The 18,349-nt window shown below is 40.6% G+C and overlaps 1 protein-coding gene across 1 annotated transcript in view; it reads left to right on the top strand.

Annotated features, from left to right (window-relative positions):
• The window catches only part of LOC126470685 (dynein axonemal heavy chain 7-like), a 762,325-nt gene that overhangs the window by 544,125 nt on the left and 199,851 nt on the right, over positions 1–18,349 (top strand). Inside the window, exon 23 of the mRNA XM_050098686.1 lies at positions 169–374. Within this exon, the coding sequence (XP_049954643.1) occupies positions 169–374 (206 nt within the window). The remainder of the gene's footprint in view (positions 1–168; positions 375–18,349) is intronic.

Consider the following 18,349-nt stretch of genomic DNA (forward strand, 5'->3'; position numbering starts at 1 on the left):
TTATTTGTGTGAGATAATGTGTGTGAGTAAGCCTCATGACCTGTAATACACTACGATTTTGAAATAAAAAAATTTTAGCGAGTACTCGATTTGTACTTTATTTTTAGTGTTTATTGCTCTAGAGGCCATTGATTTCATGCCTCATCATTTTGTATGATGTTGTTCCAGGTGCTGTCTGAAGAAATTACAGTGAAACAAATAGCAGCTAAGGAGACTCAGAAAAGAATTGATAATTTCAGGCAGAGTTACCAACCTGTTGCTCATCATGCAGCTCTCCTTTACTATTGCATTTGTGATCTTCCAAATATTGAATACATGTACCAGTTTTCACTGGAGTGGTTCATAAATCTGTACATTTCATCTCATGGAAAGAAGTATGTATCTGTAATTTCTCTTATTTACATTTAAGCTATTATGTGAATAACACTGAACTATATGAGATACATAATTATCAGTCCATTGTGATAATGTGTAAAATATGATTTATCTGTTGTGAATTTTTTTAATTTACTTGGTTGTTTAACACTCTGGTAGCAACATGTGAATCCATGGTACATGGGACCTAGAAACATATTAACTATGGGGTCCCTGAAGACTTGTGCTGTCTCTTCTTAATCATCTACCAAACACTCCAAATTTTAATTTGTTTTTCATCTCTGATGACGAAATGTGAATTCTGATTGTGTATCTCAAGCATGCAAACCCAAATACATTTAAATCAGTGACAAAGAATGCTTTCAAACTGTTTTCAAAGAGTGTAATATATCTGTTGAATTTTGACAACAATGATGCATTGTGTCACGTAATCCATGAGACATTGACAGTGTTAAGCAAATGGCCTAATCCATAATTGCTCAACTGTCCCCCATTATTCATAGAGATTGGTGAGAACTGTGTCCAAGTTGCGCATATCTCACTTGAAAGTATTCCAGATCAGTTCAACAGGACTGAGGCCAGAAGCACACAGATAGCCTCATATTTGTGGAGTGTTCCTTAAACCATTTTGACTCATATAATTGGATGTACTGCTGGTGTTCTCCATCTTCCCAACATAACATTTCAATGTCATAACTTGGTGTCTTCATGAGGTGTTTCCTGAGACTGGTCACAATGTTGACTGGATCCCATATTCATGCCTGGGCAGTGCCTGGTGTTCACGATGCTGTCCACACCTCCTGTGGCTGTTTCTTGCAGTGGTGTATTTCTCCAGGAGTTCCCTGTTCCATCTATGCCTGTTCTGACTCTCTTCTCCAGTGGTGGCCATCCCATGCTGCTCCATATTAGGTCAGCATCTGCCAGGCATGTTCCTAGCTCTATTGTAATGCTGTAGATGTTCTTTTTGCTGTTCATGACCTCACTACTTTCTCTAGTGGCAACTTTCTAGAGGCAACTCCTTTCAGTTTATTCTTTGCCACACCTAGTTGAGCACCACCATTAGCTTCAATGTTCAGAATACTGTTGAATACAGTAGCACAGTAATGCACCCATAGCAGGCCATAGCTCAGTAGCTGTGTTCAATGCAGTTGCCTTTGCAGCAGCCAGAGCCAGACTGCAGCATGACTGGATGTGGTCACAGTTATATACCACTCTCAGCTTTATTAATATTATCAGCCATATCCAGTCTATATAAATATACCTGCCATACCTAGCAAAGCTAGGGAGCAGTGGGCAGGCACAGTGGGCTACCTGTGGTGGGCCTTATGTCTTTGCTGCCCTATGTTGCACAATCACACAGTCGAGCCACACACAGCTACTGAGTCACATAGACACACAATGTGACTGTCCCAGGGCAAACCAGAGAGCTTCAACTCCAAGAAGAATCACTTCTTGGACTTTGGCAAGATCAATGTGTTTTGTTTATACTATGGGGCTCTTTTGTGGTTCAAGGTCACCTCTATTGATGATAACAAACAGAACAATCACCAGGTACAGAGATATTTTCACATACACCACGTCAGTCAAACAAAATGAAAACACTGCCCTAAGTCTCCTACAAGTGTGTAGAGTCAACGTCTTATCAGAATAATAATATAATCTACCAAAGTCATTATCACTACTTCACCAGTATGATAAGTGTGATAAACAATCACATTATGAGAATCAAAACTTTCATCCTCCTGGCACTTTGAATTCAGTATGCACATATGAAAGACACAACATGTGGCATCAGGCAGCTATTGGAGTTGCGTATTATATCTGTGCATGCTGCAGTATTCACTGTCTGCTGTTCCCTATTATGTCTGCTCCCAGGTCGTGTGGTGCCTGAGGCTTCAAGTGGTTGATGTTTCCAGCTATCTTGTTTTTCCCTATCTGTCTCCTGAGGAGGTAGTTGCCACCTTCTGCTCTGTATGAGGTCTGAACCCATCAATTAGACACTTCGCTGTCTGAAGTTCATTACCAGAAAGTGAACTTATTTCCAATGTTTCTGTAGTAGTCCAAAAGCTGGATTCCGTGTCATACTGAGCTGGTATCATGTTTTTTTCTGGTGTTTCTGTAATATTTCCAAATCTAGATTCCATGTGGTACTGAGCTAACATGCTGCTTTCAGGCTGAGCAGGTGCTCTGCCATCTTGATTTCAACAGATTCATTGATGACACAATCCCAGAATCTGGAAGCTTGAGCTGAGCTCCTGGTTTTATCAGACAATTTTCTGCTATTGATAATATTGCAGAAGACCAACTATGACCAAAAGATCTGTCAACTTTTATAGCAGCCTGCTTACAGTCCACTAGAGAAGGACACCACCAATAGAGTGAACAGAAAAACCAAGGCCATTCTTAAGGAACAGGATGGCCTGAGAAAGTTGTCAAGCAACTGAAAGCTAAGGCTCCAGCACTACCCAGACTATATGGATTACCCAAGATCTGTAAAGAGGGTGTACCACTTTGTCCAATCATGAGCAATATTGAAGCAGCTACCTACCCTACAGTCATGTGCCTTAATAAGATGTTAGCATCATATGCGGGAAAGTATGTCCATCACATCTGCTACACTCAGACTTCTTGAATGCCTCATAAACACATGACTCTTGAGCTCAGACATCATGGTCATCTTTGACATTGTTTCTCTATTCACCACGGTACCACTTCAGGATGCATTCAATTTGATCTGTGAGAGAGTTGATGGAGCTCTTCTGAGTTTCTTTAAGAATATTTTAACATTTACTTACTTCCTATGTGGAAGCCAGTTCTATGAGCAGACTGTATGTGCAGTGATGGGTAGCCTCTTATCTCAGCAGTGACAAATCTGTTTATGGGGAAATCTGAAGATGATACCCTTACAACTGCTGCCTATCTGTCAACATGTCTATTCAGATATGTTGATGAAATATTTTTCATCTGACCACACAGACAGAAAAGACTGGATGAGTTCCTGGACCATATGAACTAAAGAACTCCCAAGATTAGGATCATCATGGAACTAGAGAATGGTGTTCAACTCCCATTCCTGAATGCCGTAGTATAAGCCACATGGCACATTTGGCCACAGTGCGTGTAGATCAACACGTCAGCTTATAACTACAGGCTGACAGCTTCTGTCTTGCAGCACAGAAGACTTTGGTGCTCAAAACACTTGTACATCAAGCCAAGAAAATCTCTGGCCAAGACAGTTTGAAAACAGAGTTAGAACATCTAAAAATGTTCACGAACAATGGATATTGAACCAGGGACATCCACAAAGCATTCCATCCTGCCAGACCTGGTACAATGGAAGAGTAACAACTAGAAAAGACCATGAAGGATGCCTTTCTACCATATGCAGGGCCAATCTCTGCTAAGGTCAGCAAAATCCTGAAGACACACAAAATCAAAAGTGAGTTCTGCCCATCCAGCAATATCAGGGCCCTTGTGGAACAGTCTAGAATGACTGAGAGTTAAGAAAACCTGGTGTTTACCATATAACTTGTGAATTTGGTATGTCTTACATTGGTCAAATCACCAGAACAGTGGACATAAGATGTAAGGAACACCAAAGAGCGAAAGATGCATCATGCTATGGCAGACCACTATATCATCAATAACAGAACATAGCTTGGAACTTAAAAGCACCTTAAATTGTGACAAAACCGGGATCCTGGCTTTAACCCTTAGATTCTGAAATAGTGTAATCAATGAATCTACTGAAATCAAGATGGTGGGGAACCTGATCAACAAAATACTAACTTAGTATGGTGTGGAATACAGCTTTGGAGTTCGCCTGCTTAGCTGAATGGCAACATGCTTGCCTCCCATGCAGTGGGCCCAGGTTCAATTCCCGGCCAGGTTGGAGATTATCTCTGCTCGTGGACTGGGTGTTGTGTTGCCTTCATCATCATTTCATCCTCATCACTGGCACACGAGTTGCCCAATGTGGCGTCAACTGAAATAAGACTCACACTTGGTGGCCGAACTTCCCTGGATGTGGCCTCCAAGCCAGCAATGCGGTACAATCATTTTGTTTTAGAGCTTTTGAACTATTACAGTAACCCCAGAAAGAAGTTCCCTTCTCTGGTAATGAACCGTAATATAATTAACATGACCAGACCTCATACAAAGCACCAGGCAATAACTACCTCCTTGGGAGACAGTCTCACTGGTCACAAACAAGACAAAGAACAACATCAACCATATGAAACTTTGGGCACCCCATAACCTGGGAGTAGACATAATAAGGAACACCAGAAGGCTGCTAGCACCACAAGAGATTGCTGCAGCATGCACAGACATAATATGCAATGCCAACAGCAGCCCGATGCCACTGGTAGCACACCTTACAGGCGTACACAGAATTCAAAATGCCAGCAAGATGACATGGCCACAAGTGAAAGTTGCAGTGGTTGCAAACAGCATGAAGAATGTCTACAGCATCAAGGCACCCATAATGGGCACTGGCAGAAGAAGGAATGCCTGGAGATGGAGACCACCACAAGAAAGAGCCACAATTTGTGAGGATGGCATAGTGAACACCAGGCACCTCCCAGGCATAAACAATTCGTCAGAAAAGTGACCTGTCTTAGGAAACACCTGATGAAAACACCAAGTTATGAAGTAAAAATATTGTGTTGGGAATATGCAAACTACTGGTATTACACTCGATTCTATGAGATGACAATGGATTGCCAGAAAAGTATAAGAACTTTCATTATGACTTAGTTCAAGAGTGAATAAATGTTGCGTTTTCATACTGAAGGTACTGGTTGGCTGTAGCATAATGCAGATGGACAAATATATTTACATTATTAGATGACAGGTTTTTGTGCTGGCTAAACAATGAACTATGTGGTACAGTGTAAACAAAACAGACAAAGGAACAGGAGAACAACTACCTGTTGCTCTCTTATCTTAGCTTAGATGTTTCAGAAGCTGCATAAGCAGTGCATTGCACTACCAGTGTGATTAAGCCTTTATTTTAGAAAAGCAAGTATTATCTTCAAATGTGAAAACTTGCCTATGCATTGAGTGAATCAGTTAAGTGTCAAAAAATTGTAAATTTATTGTGATCATGCCAAAGAAAAGAAACCAGTTGTCTCACACTGTGGGGAATATGCCAACACAGATTATCTGCTAGGTGACTACATATGTGCTGCCTAACAGTTTTTTTATTCAATGGTACACCACTCTCAGACATGGTAGTGTTATGTGTGCCCAATATCCACACTCACTGTACTTCTTACCCATGGTGGGGTACATTAAAATAACGAAAGAAAGAATGGAGCAAGTATAAGCATATCTAGTTGTATAGAGATTTGTACTGTAATAATTTTGATGAATACAGCAACATGATCTGAGTACTGAATCATGAGATGAATAGTTTTAATTCAGTTGATCAACAAAATTCATGAGTACCAGGAGTGAGTGGGCTCCAGCATTGTCACCGACTGGGACAGTGGTGCCTGAGATAATGCACGTCATTGGGGTGCAGGTGAAGTTGTGGTGCTTAGAAAGTTCAAAGGCTGGCAGATAGAAAGGAACTGTGTCTTAAGCAAAAATACTGCTTATTTTGCAGCAGCAGAGACTTCTTTTTCCAAAGAGATAGATGAGTCCAAGGTGATGTTTAAAGCCAGAGGAAAATTAGGACCTGATGAAGTTATGAGTTCTAACAGTTAGGAGAGAAGTAAAATCCTGTCAGATATCATTCTGCAAGGGCATCACTTGAAGTTTCAATATATTAAGCTTACACTAGATTTCTTCATGATTTATTTATGAGTGTAACAACTTTCTCAGAGTATTATTTTTTGTAGCAAAATCATTCTCAGAATTCATATGCTGGCGGAAAATGTGCTGTTAGCTGTCCTGTAGGTAAGATCAGACATGATTTATAGACGCCGATGATGTGGTTGCACTTTGAAGATGCAGAACCTAAAAGGTACGTAGATTGCTAGGCACTAGACCAACACAGATCTTCCAGACTACAGCTTTTTGACCAGGTGCTTTACAGGTGGTATGTTGTTGGTTATAATGTGGACAGCCATTATTTTCTCACTTAGCATACTGTTGTGTATCATTTTGTTTGACACAAAAATGTAATGAGTCAAATTCACATTACATGGAAGAGGGAAGACCAAATTGGTTGCAAGTGTATTCATACAAAAGACATCATACAATCATTCACAGTGTCACTCCAGAAACTGTCTCAACCTGAAATGAAAAAAGAGTTGCCCTAATTAGCTACAGGAACAGTAAAGAGGTTTTTATTTTACAGGAATACAACAGAAATCTCACAGTAATCATGGACAGTACAGTGTATGAATTCAAAATGAGTGATTTTCTGAATCATTCCATATACAAAGAATTGAGAAGTGACCCCACAGCTAGAAGATAAAGGTAGTCACAAGCTCTAATTACAGGTTTTAGAATCACTGCTGACAGTCAAAGAGCTTACCTTGAAAGTTCCAGTCCAATCAAGAACACAGGGTATCCCAGATGGAATGGTCAGTATTCAGGGATATGACAGGAATGATCATTTGAAGCATAAACATGTGGTCTAAAATGTGTACATTAATAGCTATACCAGTTCTTCGTCTTAATTACTATGAAACAAAACTCTTCTACGGCGAGCTCTTTGCTTTTTTCATTTTGAGAGGTTGTATGGACCAAAACAAGTAAAAAATGTCCATTAAACATCAGCTCTAAAGTGCATGCCTTGAGGACTATAAGCACTGATTCAGTAGAAGATGTGTGTTTCACATTAGCAAAGCTCACACATAGCTCTTAAGGTATTGATTTTAGAGCCCATGTTTACTAGACTATTTCGCTTAGAATGATTGTTTCTGTCATATCCCTGAATATTAACCATTCTTCCTAGGTCACTCTGTAAATGGTTACAGAAGGTACATAATGTAGCTGTTAGGGGTGCATGGCTGTGAAGGTGGGTGGAGTGGCTGGCAGTGATAGGTCAGAATGTCTACTGTTTACCACACAGGGTATGGCTGCAGTCATGTGTTGGCCGCTGTCAGGAGGTAGTGAAACATGTAAATAGTACTACTGAATAATCCCTTTTCCCTTTATTCCACAACAACTAAAGCTGTGAAGACACTGCAGGAGCAGTGGCCCTGGTATGCAGGTGTCAGCAGCTGCTCTTTGTACAGATAGTGCATGGCATGTTCTCTCAGGTATTGCAGTTACCAGCAGATAGGTGCAGTCAGCAAAGTATCAGAGGTTCTTACACAAGATGGCTGACCTACAGCCCCCAGCATGTACAGTGGCAGTGGCATGTGCCTGTACAGAGTGGTGAATAGTGACAGTTTTAATCCATTCAGACAGTGACAGTTGAGCAGCTTTATGGCCCAGGCTCAGTACACAAGTAGGTGAACAGCAGCAGATGAGTTACCTAGTGGAAGACCCATTGGTGGAAAGACACCAAGCCAGCAGCAATTCAGACTTAGTGAAGGCAGCAGTCTGTTGAAGGCAGCTTGTTGACTCAGCTTGTTTCAACTGTCATGGATCTCCCATCATGTTTAGTGCATAGTGATGATTGTACAATGCCTGTTTGAATTAGACAGTATACAGGGTGGAGAAAAATTGTGTCATGAAATTTTAACCCTGGATAGCTGATGCCAGTAGGAACCAAACTTACTAATGTTGTGTAGGTCAACAAAGCATCATTTTTAAACTACAGAAACTTTGCACCACGCACTCCGATTGGCCATTGGATTGCCCTGTTGCCACTCACCATTTGACTGGCAGTGCTATCAATCCAGTTCTGTGAGTTGGTGAGTGCATCTTTGGTTAGAATTTGTTTTGTGTATTCAGCCATGAATATTAAATAGAATATTCACTGCAGTATGAAAGTGACTTTTATGAAGCCACAGGAACCTGCTGACCTTCCACAATTCAAGTGCATTTGTATGGCGTGTTAGATGCCAATATTGTAATTTGTCTGGGTATGATGAATTTCCATGCACAAAGGCAATGCCAGTTGTGTGTGATACTTGTAGAAGGGTTAGCCATGAAACATGGCAGTGTACTAAATCTCAGTGGGCCATAATAATGCATAAAGATTAGTTTTCTAGTGTCTTTGGATGTGTAATTGCACCCACATCCCATCATAATTCTTACATTTATCAAATGGAGTCTACACAAATGCCAGAAGTGCATGCAGCAGTGATACATGAAGCAGTTCGGCTTTTGATGGGGCAAGTAGCCACACTGTTAGAAAGTAATGCTGTGATGCAAACAGGTAGACACTTAACAAGACAATAGTGGCTGTGTACATTCCAAACCAGCAGAGGCAAAAACCTTGTCATATGTATTTCTCCCTTCATCAGATCCTGTAGCAGCTAGTTTAATGACTCCATTTTCAGGGAAATCAACCAAGGATTTATTAATTATTTGAAGGCTGCCACTAAATTAGGTCGTTTGTCAGATCAGATGTGCTTGTATGTGACTAGCTTGCAGCTGTTAGGTGTTGTGCAGTCATGTTCCATGTATCACAAAGGATGAAAACAAGCATAGACATTTGAACAGCTAGCTAAATACATTACCAATAGTACCACAAGCAGAACAGTGTGAGGTTTTTTTGGGAATGGTCTACATGGTTAGTTACAAAAGTGCAATAAATCAGCAGAAGCATTTTCAGATAGAATTAGAAAAATTAACATGCAAACCTATGAACTGATGCAGCATATGGAAACAGACAGTTATTCTGCAGGAGGGAGAAAACAGAGCATTGAATGTATTTTTGTAGGGACCTCCAGCTGACATATTGAGAAAGGTAAGAATAGAAAACATACATGATTTAGCTGATAGTATCAGTGTTGTCACAAAGCTTGAGGAAATCGACATTTTTACCAAAGGATGAGATGACTGAACTGTGTTCTCCTTGGAGGTAAAGTGTTATAGGTGTTGGCATGCAGGTCACATTAAGAAGCAATGCTGCCAATCCAAATGTTACAATTGTGAGGAAGTAGGCACCAGCTGTGTGAGTGTCGAAGTAGAAAACAGGATAGACAATGTAATGACAGGAGTTTGTTAAACAACAAAGGAAATGCCTCAACCATGAGATGGCATTTCTAGTAACACAGAATACTGCAAAAATGCATCCAAAGATGGAATTCTGCTTTTTTGACGCAGTAAGTGGAGTGGAACATCAATTTTTGGTAGATACAGGGGCTTATTTTATAATTGTTGGTCTGGAGCTCTTAGGTAGGAAGAACTGAATCTCCACATTATAGATTCTGTGGGGTATGAATGATGTGACATAACTAGGAATAACACTGCTTGGCAAAGGGCTTAAATTTCTGGGTAAGCATCACACAAAAATTGATTTTTTGCAGTATAAAATCAAACTCAGTGTGACATTGTTTGAACTGCGCATGACTGCTGCAAGTTCTACATCACTGCAAGAGTCAGCAATTTTGAAGGTGGTACCAAATAAACTGCAGGTATATGCACTTAAGACCAATCTGCATTAAAAAGTACCAAGAGGTATGGTAAAACTAGCCTGAGTAAGTGTGGGTATTGACCTAACAAGCCAAGTATTAGGGGAGAGTTGCCTAAATTGTACCACTTTTGAGTACTAAGTTACAAAATTATTTAAACATTGCCATCCTCAACTATAAGTTGTTGTCCTTGGTATCTGATTCAAACGATGGAAATTCTGAGAATTCTGCTCTAAATTTTCTAAGCATTTCTAAGTGGTACAAATTAGAACTCTGGTTTCCTAATTTGTATCAGTTGGTGCATAAATTGTAGCATCCTCTCCCTAAGCTTGAAGATGTATACTAGTCTAACTTTAAGCAAAACTTCCATATTTTAGTTCTAACATCACTATTTTCAGGAATTACTAAATGACTTTTACACTCCTTTTCTCCACACTTTCCATGAATCCACATTATGCATTTCCTGCAAGTGATCATTTTTTATATTCAACATTCCTCACACAACTCACAATATCATTCCTCTATTTCTTGAATCAGTTTCTGTGGTGGTTTCCACACAGAGTCTGAAAAATATTTCCTTTTCACAGGTGAAGCTGTAGTTCTGGATTTATTCTCCTTTGCTTTGGTTAATATTTTTTTTTTTTTTTTTTTTTTTTTTTTTTAAAAAAATAGCCTACTCATCAACTCATAGGCTCTTTGGCTAGACCTTGAAACCTTGAAGTTTTGCTTGGAACTTTCATCATTTCCCTCAGAGTCAGTAATCTTTCTTGAAAGGACACCTGCCACTTTTTGCATGTCATGGCTTCTTCTACATTGAGATTATGGGGCAATCTGTTTCGTTATGCAAACATAGAAAGCAAAATTTCTTACATCTAACATCCATAAACCAAACATCATATCTCTTCAAATGTTAGAATATCCTCTTTCAAATCATTTTCAAATTTGTTAGAAAATACTGTTCCTGTAGCCAAAAGTTTTATCACTTTTATATTTATTTTCAGCATGTTGGCTTAGGCACATTTATCTGCATGCATTTTCATTTAATCCATAATCCCCAACTACACATACCATTACGACTAAATGCTATGTATATCCATTTAATCCATAATTCCCAACTACATGTACTGTTACAGCTAAATGCTATACATCTGAGCTCTACTTTCCATAACCCCTTTCTGTTGCCACACTGTCATACAAAATGGTTACTTAGTGCATAACTTTTGAAAAAGAAAGCATCAGAAAAGTCACCATATCCTTTCTAAATATTATGTTGCAGCAACAATGCTAAACACATTTCTTAAAGCTCACTATATATGTATGTTTCTTAAATTGTACTGATACTATATCAGAATCTTATATCAGTACATTATAGACAACACAGCCATTTTCTGTTTGACAGCTTCCTTTAAAAGTAAGGTTATTTCATGTATATTCACCTATAAATGTTTTGTACATTAAAGCATACTATGTGTACAGGAAACTAATGGTAATTCTGGCGAGCATAGATAATTTTGGCATGCACGAGTTAAGTCTGCCAAAGGGTTTACTCTGTGCCGACTTAGATATCCTAGAAGAGAATGTTATGGATAGGTCGTGAATTAAACACAAGAAAAGAAAGTGTTAATAGTGCATCTATGGATAAAAATATGAACAAACTATCCACACAAAAATATACAAGTGGATTAAACGGAGAAAAACACAAGGTAAATATTCGTAAAGAAAAAAAAGTAAACAACCACGTTATGCATAAGCAAGGATACAAGCAACAGACATATATTTTTGCAGATAGTCATGGGAGAGGAGTTACGGAAATTATGAGAAGAAATCACCCAGACCTTAATGTAACAGGCATCATCAAACCAGGCGCGCCATTACGCGAAATTCTGAAAAACAGTGACAACATATTAACGACGGGTAACAGCTGCATCATAATAGGAGGCGCAAATGATGTTTACTGTAATGAAACTTGGCGTGCAACGAGAATCCTAAAGGAAGCAATCAAAAGGATGCCTCGGGTGCATTTCTACATTGTTAACATCCCCAGGAGACACGATCTGATGGAAAACTCGTGCGTAAACATCGAGATTGTTACAGCGAACAGGCTATTTGAGAAAATGTGTCGAGGTTTCCAGAATACGACCTTCGTAGAGATAAACAGTGTTCACAGAGAGCACTTCACAAGACATGGTCTCCACATGAACGTAAAAGGGAAAAAGATTATTAGTGCCGAAATACTTAAATTTATTAATGAGTCATCTGTAATGGAAGTGTTTCCAATCCCAATTCCGCCAAAACAAGAGTTGTCTGTAACAGTGGAACCATCATTATCTGCAGTAGAGCTACAACAAACACCAGTAGCAGCAGCAAAGGCTCAGATATTCTCAGCAGCAGTGTCAGATAAACCAATAGCAGCAGAATCACCACAATCATCAGCAGAGCTGTCATCATCAGCAACAGCATTCAGAACAGCAGACCCCATAATACTACCTCAAGGCAATGAAAATGCATGTGAGGAAAATATACAAAGGTCATTAGCCACAGCAGCTAACAAAGAAGGGCAGTCACCAAGTCGGGGAGCACAGTAGCCACCAGCAACAGCAACCACACAGAAGAGGTACCTGAGGCCTGGGAGATCAACAGCAGAAGCAGCTTCCAATCAAGACAGATGCCTGAGGACTAGGAGACCTGCTACACTAAGTGAGGATTTTTTATGGTACCGAGTAAGCAGAAAGAAAACATGGAAAAAGATGTAAGTAAAACTGTCCAGCTTATATACCAGTGTGACAATAGTGAGAGGAATATAAACACCAGACAAAGATACGATCCAGGTTTGAAGACACAAACTGAAAAAAATCACTGCATAGTACCAGAAGCATAGGGAGCAAGTGAAGTGCTTAGTATATTACAGGAAGGGGAACTATTACATTTAAAGCCAACTGTTAGTGAACCAACTCAGTGCATTTTAAAGGAAGATAATCAGAGTGACCAGTTAAAAATACCACTAAGGCTCATGCACCTAAACATACAGTACCTTAGAAATAAGCTTAATATATTACAGGTTTTTGTAAATGAACAGTCACCTCATATAGTAGTGCTAACTGAGCATGGATTAAAATCTGATGAAATTATTTACTGTAAACTAGAGGGCTACTCCGTAGCAAATAGTTCTTGTAGACAGCAACATAAGAGTGGTGGTGTGGCAGTTTACATTAGTGAGAATCTTGAGTACAAGAAATTAAACTATCTAGACCAGTACAACAAAGAAGGCTTGATTGAAGTGACAGGCATCGAAGTCCACACCAAAGAGTGTAGAGAGGTTATGAGAAAACATAAAGTTATTGGGATTTATCATCCACCAAAGGCTGATGTAGTTAGCTTCATAGACATATTTAGTAGAGTAGTGGGACGTTGTGGTCCCAGTGACCTAACTATACTTGGTGATCTGAATATTGAGGCAAAATCTTCCAGTTTGTGTAATATGAGGTTAATAGATACTCTTAACCCATATAATCTCGTAAATGTAGTAAATAGTGATACCAGGGTAACAAAGTCCACATCTAGCAGAATTGATTACGTTATACTATGTAAACATATTAAAGACAGTGTTAGGTGCTGGAATATGGATTTTTACTACTCTCACCACAAATGCCAGCTTGTAGAGTATGTAAACACAAGCATCCCAAAAATGACGAAAGTTACCGCAAATAAAAGAATCCTAAAAGAGGGTAACATCCTTGCCCTAAGAAATAAATTAGCTATAGAGGACTGGGATCTGGTTTACCAGACTGAAGGATCTGAAAATAAATGGGCCAAATTCTGTGATACTATGCTAAGACACTTTGACAGATGCTGCCCTGTTAAAAAAATACAAAGAGTGTTCACCCATAACCAAAGTGCAAAAACCAACAGACTGATACTTCCAGCAAATATGATAAAACTCAGGCAAAACATCCAGGACCTGGATGTGTTACACAAGTCAACAAACCTGCAGGTTTTTAAGGCCAAGCACAATGAAGCCAAGAAAATCTTTAAGAAAGACCTTTCAAATCTAAGAAAACAGATATACAGCAGTGAAATAGCTCAGTCAGACAATATAGCCAAGACCTCATTCTGCAAAGCCACACCGAAGCCAGAAACTGAAATTGTAAATATAAGACATGAAGGAAACACAATTAAAGATCCTAATAAAGTCTGCAATGTTTTCAATAAATGCTTTATATCTGTAGCTGTTAGTCCAGTTAATAACACAACTGTGAGTAGTGAGGTAAAGCTCTGCCCCTTTGAAGAGCCACCTTTTGAATTCAAACAAGTAAGTGAAAAAGAAATAGGCAGGATAATAAATAACCTAAAGAATAAGTACTCATCTGGATGGGGTGGTTTGAGTAGTATTGTGATTAAAAAATGTAATAAGGAATTAGTTAAAATAATCACCCACCTGGTAAACTGCAGTATTAGAGAACATATATTTCCAAATGTATTGAAATGGAGCACAGTACAACCAGTGCATAAAAAAGGATCCAAGGAAGAGGTTTCACGTTTCAGGCCCATATCATTAATACCTGTCTTCAGCAAAGTATTTGAAGTTGTGCTGCTGACACAACTTAGTGACTATTTCTTGAAAAATAAGTTCCTAGCTGACACACAACATGGATTCCGAAAGGATCATAGTACTATCACAGCCATTACGGAATTTCTTCACAAAACATATGGTGCCCTTGATCAAGGAATGCAAACAGCTGGCATATTTCTAGACCTCACTAAAGCCTTTGACTCGGTAAACCATGAGTTACTTTTAAGTAAACTTGAGTCATACAACGTAAATGCTGCATCCCTGCAATTGCTGGCTACATATTTATTTAACCGCAAGCAGTATACAAAGCTGAAACTTCCTGGCAGATTAAAACTGTGTGCCCGACCGAGACTCGAACTCGGGACCTTTGCCTTTCGCGGGCAGGTGCTCTACCATCTGAGCTACCGAAGCACGACTCATGCCCGGTACTCACAGCTTTACTTCTGCCAGTATCTCGTCTCCTGCCTTCCAAACTTTACAGAAGCTCTCCTGCGAACCTTGCAGAACTAGCACTCCTGAAAGAAAGGATATAGCGGAGACATGGCTTAGCCACAGCCTGGGGGATGTTTCCAGAATGAGATTTTCACTCTGCAGCGGAGTGTGCGCTGATATGAAACTTCCTGGCAGATTAAAACTGTGTGCCCGACCGAGACTCGAACTCGGGACCTTTGCCTTTCGCGGGCAGGTGCTCTACCATCTGAGCTACCGAAGCACGACTCACGCCCGGTACTCACAGCTTTACTTCTGCCAGTATCTCGTCTCCTGCCTTCCAAACTTTACAGAAGCTCTCCTGCGAACCTTGCAGAACTAGCACTCCTGAAAGAAAGGATATAGCGGAGACATGGCTTAGCCACAGCCTGGGGGATGTTTCCAGAATGAGATTTTCACTCTGCAGCAGAGTGTGCGCTGATATGAAACTTCCTGGCAGATTAAAACTGTGTGCCCGACCGAGACTCGAACTCGGGACCTTTGCCTTTCGCAGGCAGGTGCTCTACCATCTGAGCTACCGAAGCACGACTCACGCCCGGTACTCACAGCTTTACTTCTGCCAGTATCTCGTCTCCTGCCTTCCAAACTTTACAGAAGCTCTCCTGCGAACCTTGCAGAACTAGCACTCCTGAAAGAAAGGATATAGCGGAGACATGGCTTAGCCACAGCCTAGGGGATGTTTCCAGAATGAGATTTTCACTCTGCAGTGGAGTGTGCGCTGATATGAAACTTCCTGGCAGATTAAAACTGTGTGCCCGACCGAGACTCGAACTCGGGACCTTTGCCTTTCGCGGGCAGGTGCTCTACCATCTGAGCTACCGAAGCACGACTCACGCCCGGTACTCACAGCTTTACTTCTGCCAGTATCTCGTCTCCTGCCTTCCAAACTTTACAGAAGCTCTCCTGCGAACCTTGCAGAACTAGCACTCCTGAAAGAAAGGATATAGCGGAGACATGGCTTAGCCACAGCCTGGGGGATGTTTCCAGAATGAGATTTTCACTCTGCAGCGGAGTCGTGCTTCGGTAGCTCAGATGGTAGAGCACTTGCCCGCGAAAGGCAAAGGTCCCGAGTTCGAGTCTCGGTCGGGCACACAGTTTTAATCTGCCAGGAAGTTTCATATCAGCGCACACTCCGCTGCAGAGTGAAAATCTCATTCTGGAAACATCCCCCAGGCTGTGGCTAAGCCATGTCTCCGCTATATCCTTTCTTTCAGGAGTGCTAGTTCTGCAAGCTTCGCAGGAGAGCTTCTGTAAAGTTTGGAAGGCAAGAGACGAGATACTGGCAGAAGTAAAGCTGTGAGTACCGGGCGTGAGTCGTGCCTCGGTAGCTCAGATGGTAGAGCACCTGCCCGCGAAAGGCAAAGGTCCCGAGTTCGAGTCTCGGTCGGGCACACAGTTTTAATCTGCCAGGAAGTTTCATATCAGCGCACACTCCGCTGCAGAGTGAAAATCTCATTCTGGAAACATCCCCCAGGCTGTGGCTAAGCCATGTCTCCGCTATATCCTTTCTTTCAGGAGTGCTAGTTCTGCAAGGTTCGCAGGAGAGCTTCTGTAAAGTTTGGAAGGCAGGAGACGAGATACTGGCAGAAGTAAAGCTGTGAGTACCGGGCGTGAGTCGTGCTTCGGTAGCTCAGATGGTAGAGCACCTGCCCGCGAAAGGCAAAGGTCCCGAGTTCGAGTCTCGGTCGGGCACACAGTTTTAATCTGCCAGGAAGTTTCATATCAGCGCACACTCCGCTGCAGAGTGAAAATCTCATTCTGGAGTATACAAAGCTGACTTACAAAATCAATAATCAGATCATTAATTTCCAGTCCAAATATGAGACAGTCACGCAAGGCATACCCCAGGGCTCAATTTTGGGCCCTTTCCTTTTCCTAGCGTACATAAATGATATAGAGCAACCTTTCAACTCCCAATTGGTAACCTATGCAGACGATACCTCACTGTTATTTATTGGTAAACAAAATGATGAGTTAACGGTGGTAGCAACTGAGGGCCTACGTCAAATAACTACTTATTTCCAAGATCAAGGTTTGAAAGTTAATATCAGTAAATCTCAGTTATTGCCATTCAAACTTACAAACTCACACCAAACCTCTATCAGTAACATAGGTGGAATGGAAGTAGTGGACACAGAAGGCTGCAGATTTCTAGGTATTCACCTAGATGAAAATCTAAGATGGGTAAACCATATCAAATTTTTATGCAATAAAATCAGCAGTTCATTACATCTAATCAGCCAGTTATCAAAAGTAGTCCCACATCAGACATTAAAAACAATTTATTATGGAACCATTTTTGCACAGATTAATTATGGGATAGAGATATGGGGTTGTGCTGCCGACATACATATGAACAGAATATTAACCCTACAGGAAAGAGCAATCAGAATTATCCATGGATTAGGGTATAGAGATCCATACAGGGAAATCTTTGTTCATCATAAATACCTCACAGTCTACTCACTGTATCTTTACAAATTAATTATATTTTTTGTGAGACATCAAAACAAAGCAACAAAGTGCTCTGATATGCATGCCTATAATACAAGAAATAAAGACTGCTACTACAGACAAAGAACAAAATTAAAAAGAACACCATAGTCCATGCATTAGTGGTCAAATATGGTACAACAGATTACTGAGCTCTATAAGGTGCCACAAAGGGAACTAATTCAAAGAGAAACTGAAATATTTCTTGATTGACAAGTGTTTATATTCTTTAAGTGAATATTAATATTAAACACAAACAAACACACAAACATACACACAAAATTCAAGCTTTCGCAACAAACTGTTGCCTCATCAGAAAAGAGGGAAGGAGAGGGAAAGACAAAAGGATGTGGGTTTTAAGGGAGAGGGTAAGGAGTCATTCCAATCCCAGGAGCGGAAAGACTTACCTTAGGGGGAAAAAGGGAAAAAAGGACACACACACATATCCATCCGCACATACACAGACACAAGCAGACATTTGTAATGGCAAAGAGTTTGGGCCAAAGGCAAAGAGTTTGGGCAGAGATGTCAGTTGGGCAGAAGTAAAGAGGCAAAGATGTTGTTGAAAGACAGGTGAGGTATGAGCGGTGGCTAATTGAAATTAGCAGAGATTGAGGCCTGGCGGATAACGAGAAGAGAGGATATACTGAAGGGCAAGTTCCCATCTCCGGAGTTCTGACAGGTTGGTGTTAGTGGGAAGTATCCAGATAACCCGGACGGTGTAACACTGCGCCAAGATGTGCTGGCCGTGCACCAAGGCATGTTTACCCACAGGGTGATCCTCATTACCAACAAACACTGTCTGCCTGTGTCCATTCATACAAATGGACAGTTTGTTGCTGGTCATTCCCACATAGAAAGCTTCACAGTGTAGGCAGGTCAGTTGGTAAATCACATGGGTGCTTTCACACGTGGCTCTGCCTTTGATCGTGTACAC

This window comes from Schistocerca serialis, chromosome 3 (assembly GCF_023864345.2).
Source record: "Schistocerca serialis cubense isolate TAMUIC-IGC-003099 chromosome 3, iqSchSeri2.2, whole genome shotgun sequence".
Lineage (NCBI taxonomy): Eukaryota > Metazoa > Arthropoda > Insecta > Orthoptera > Acrididae > Schistocerca > Schistocerca serialis.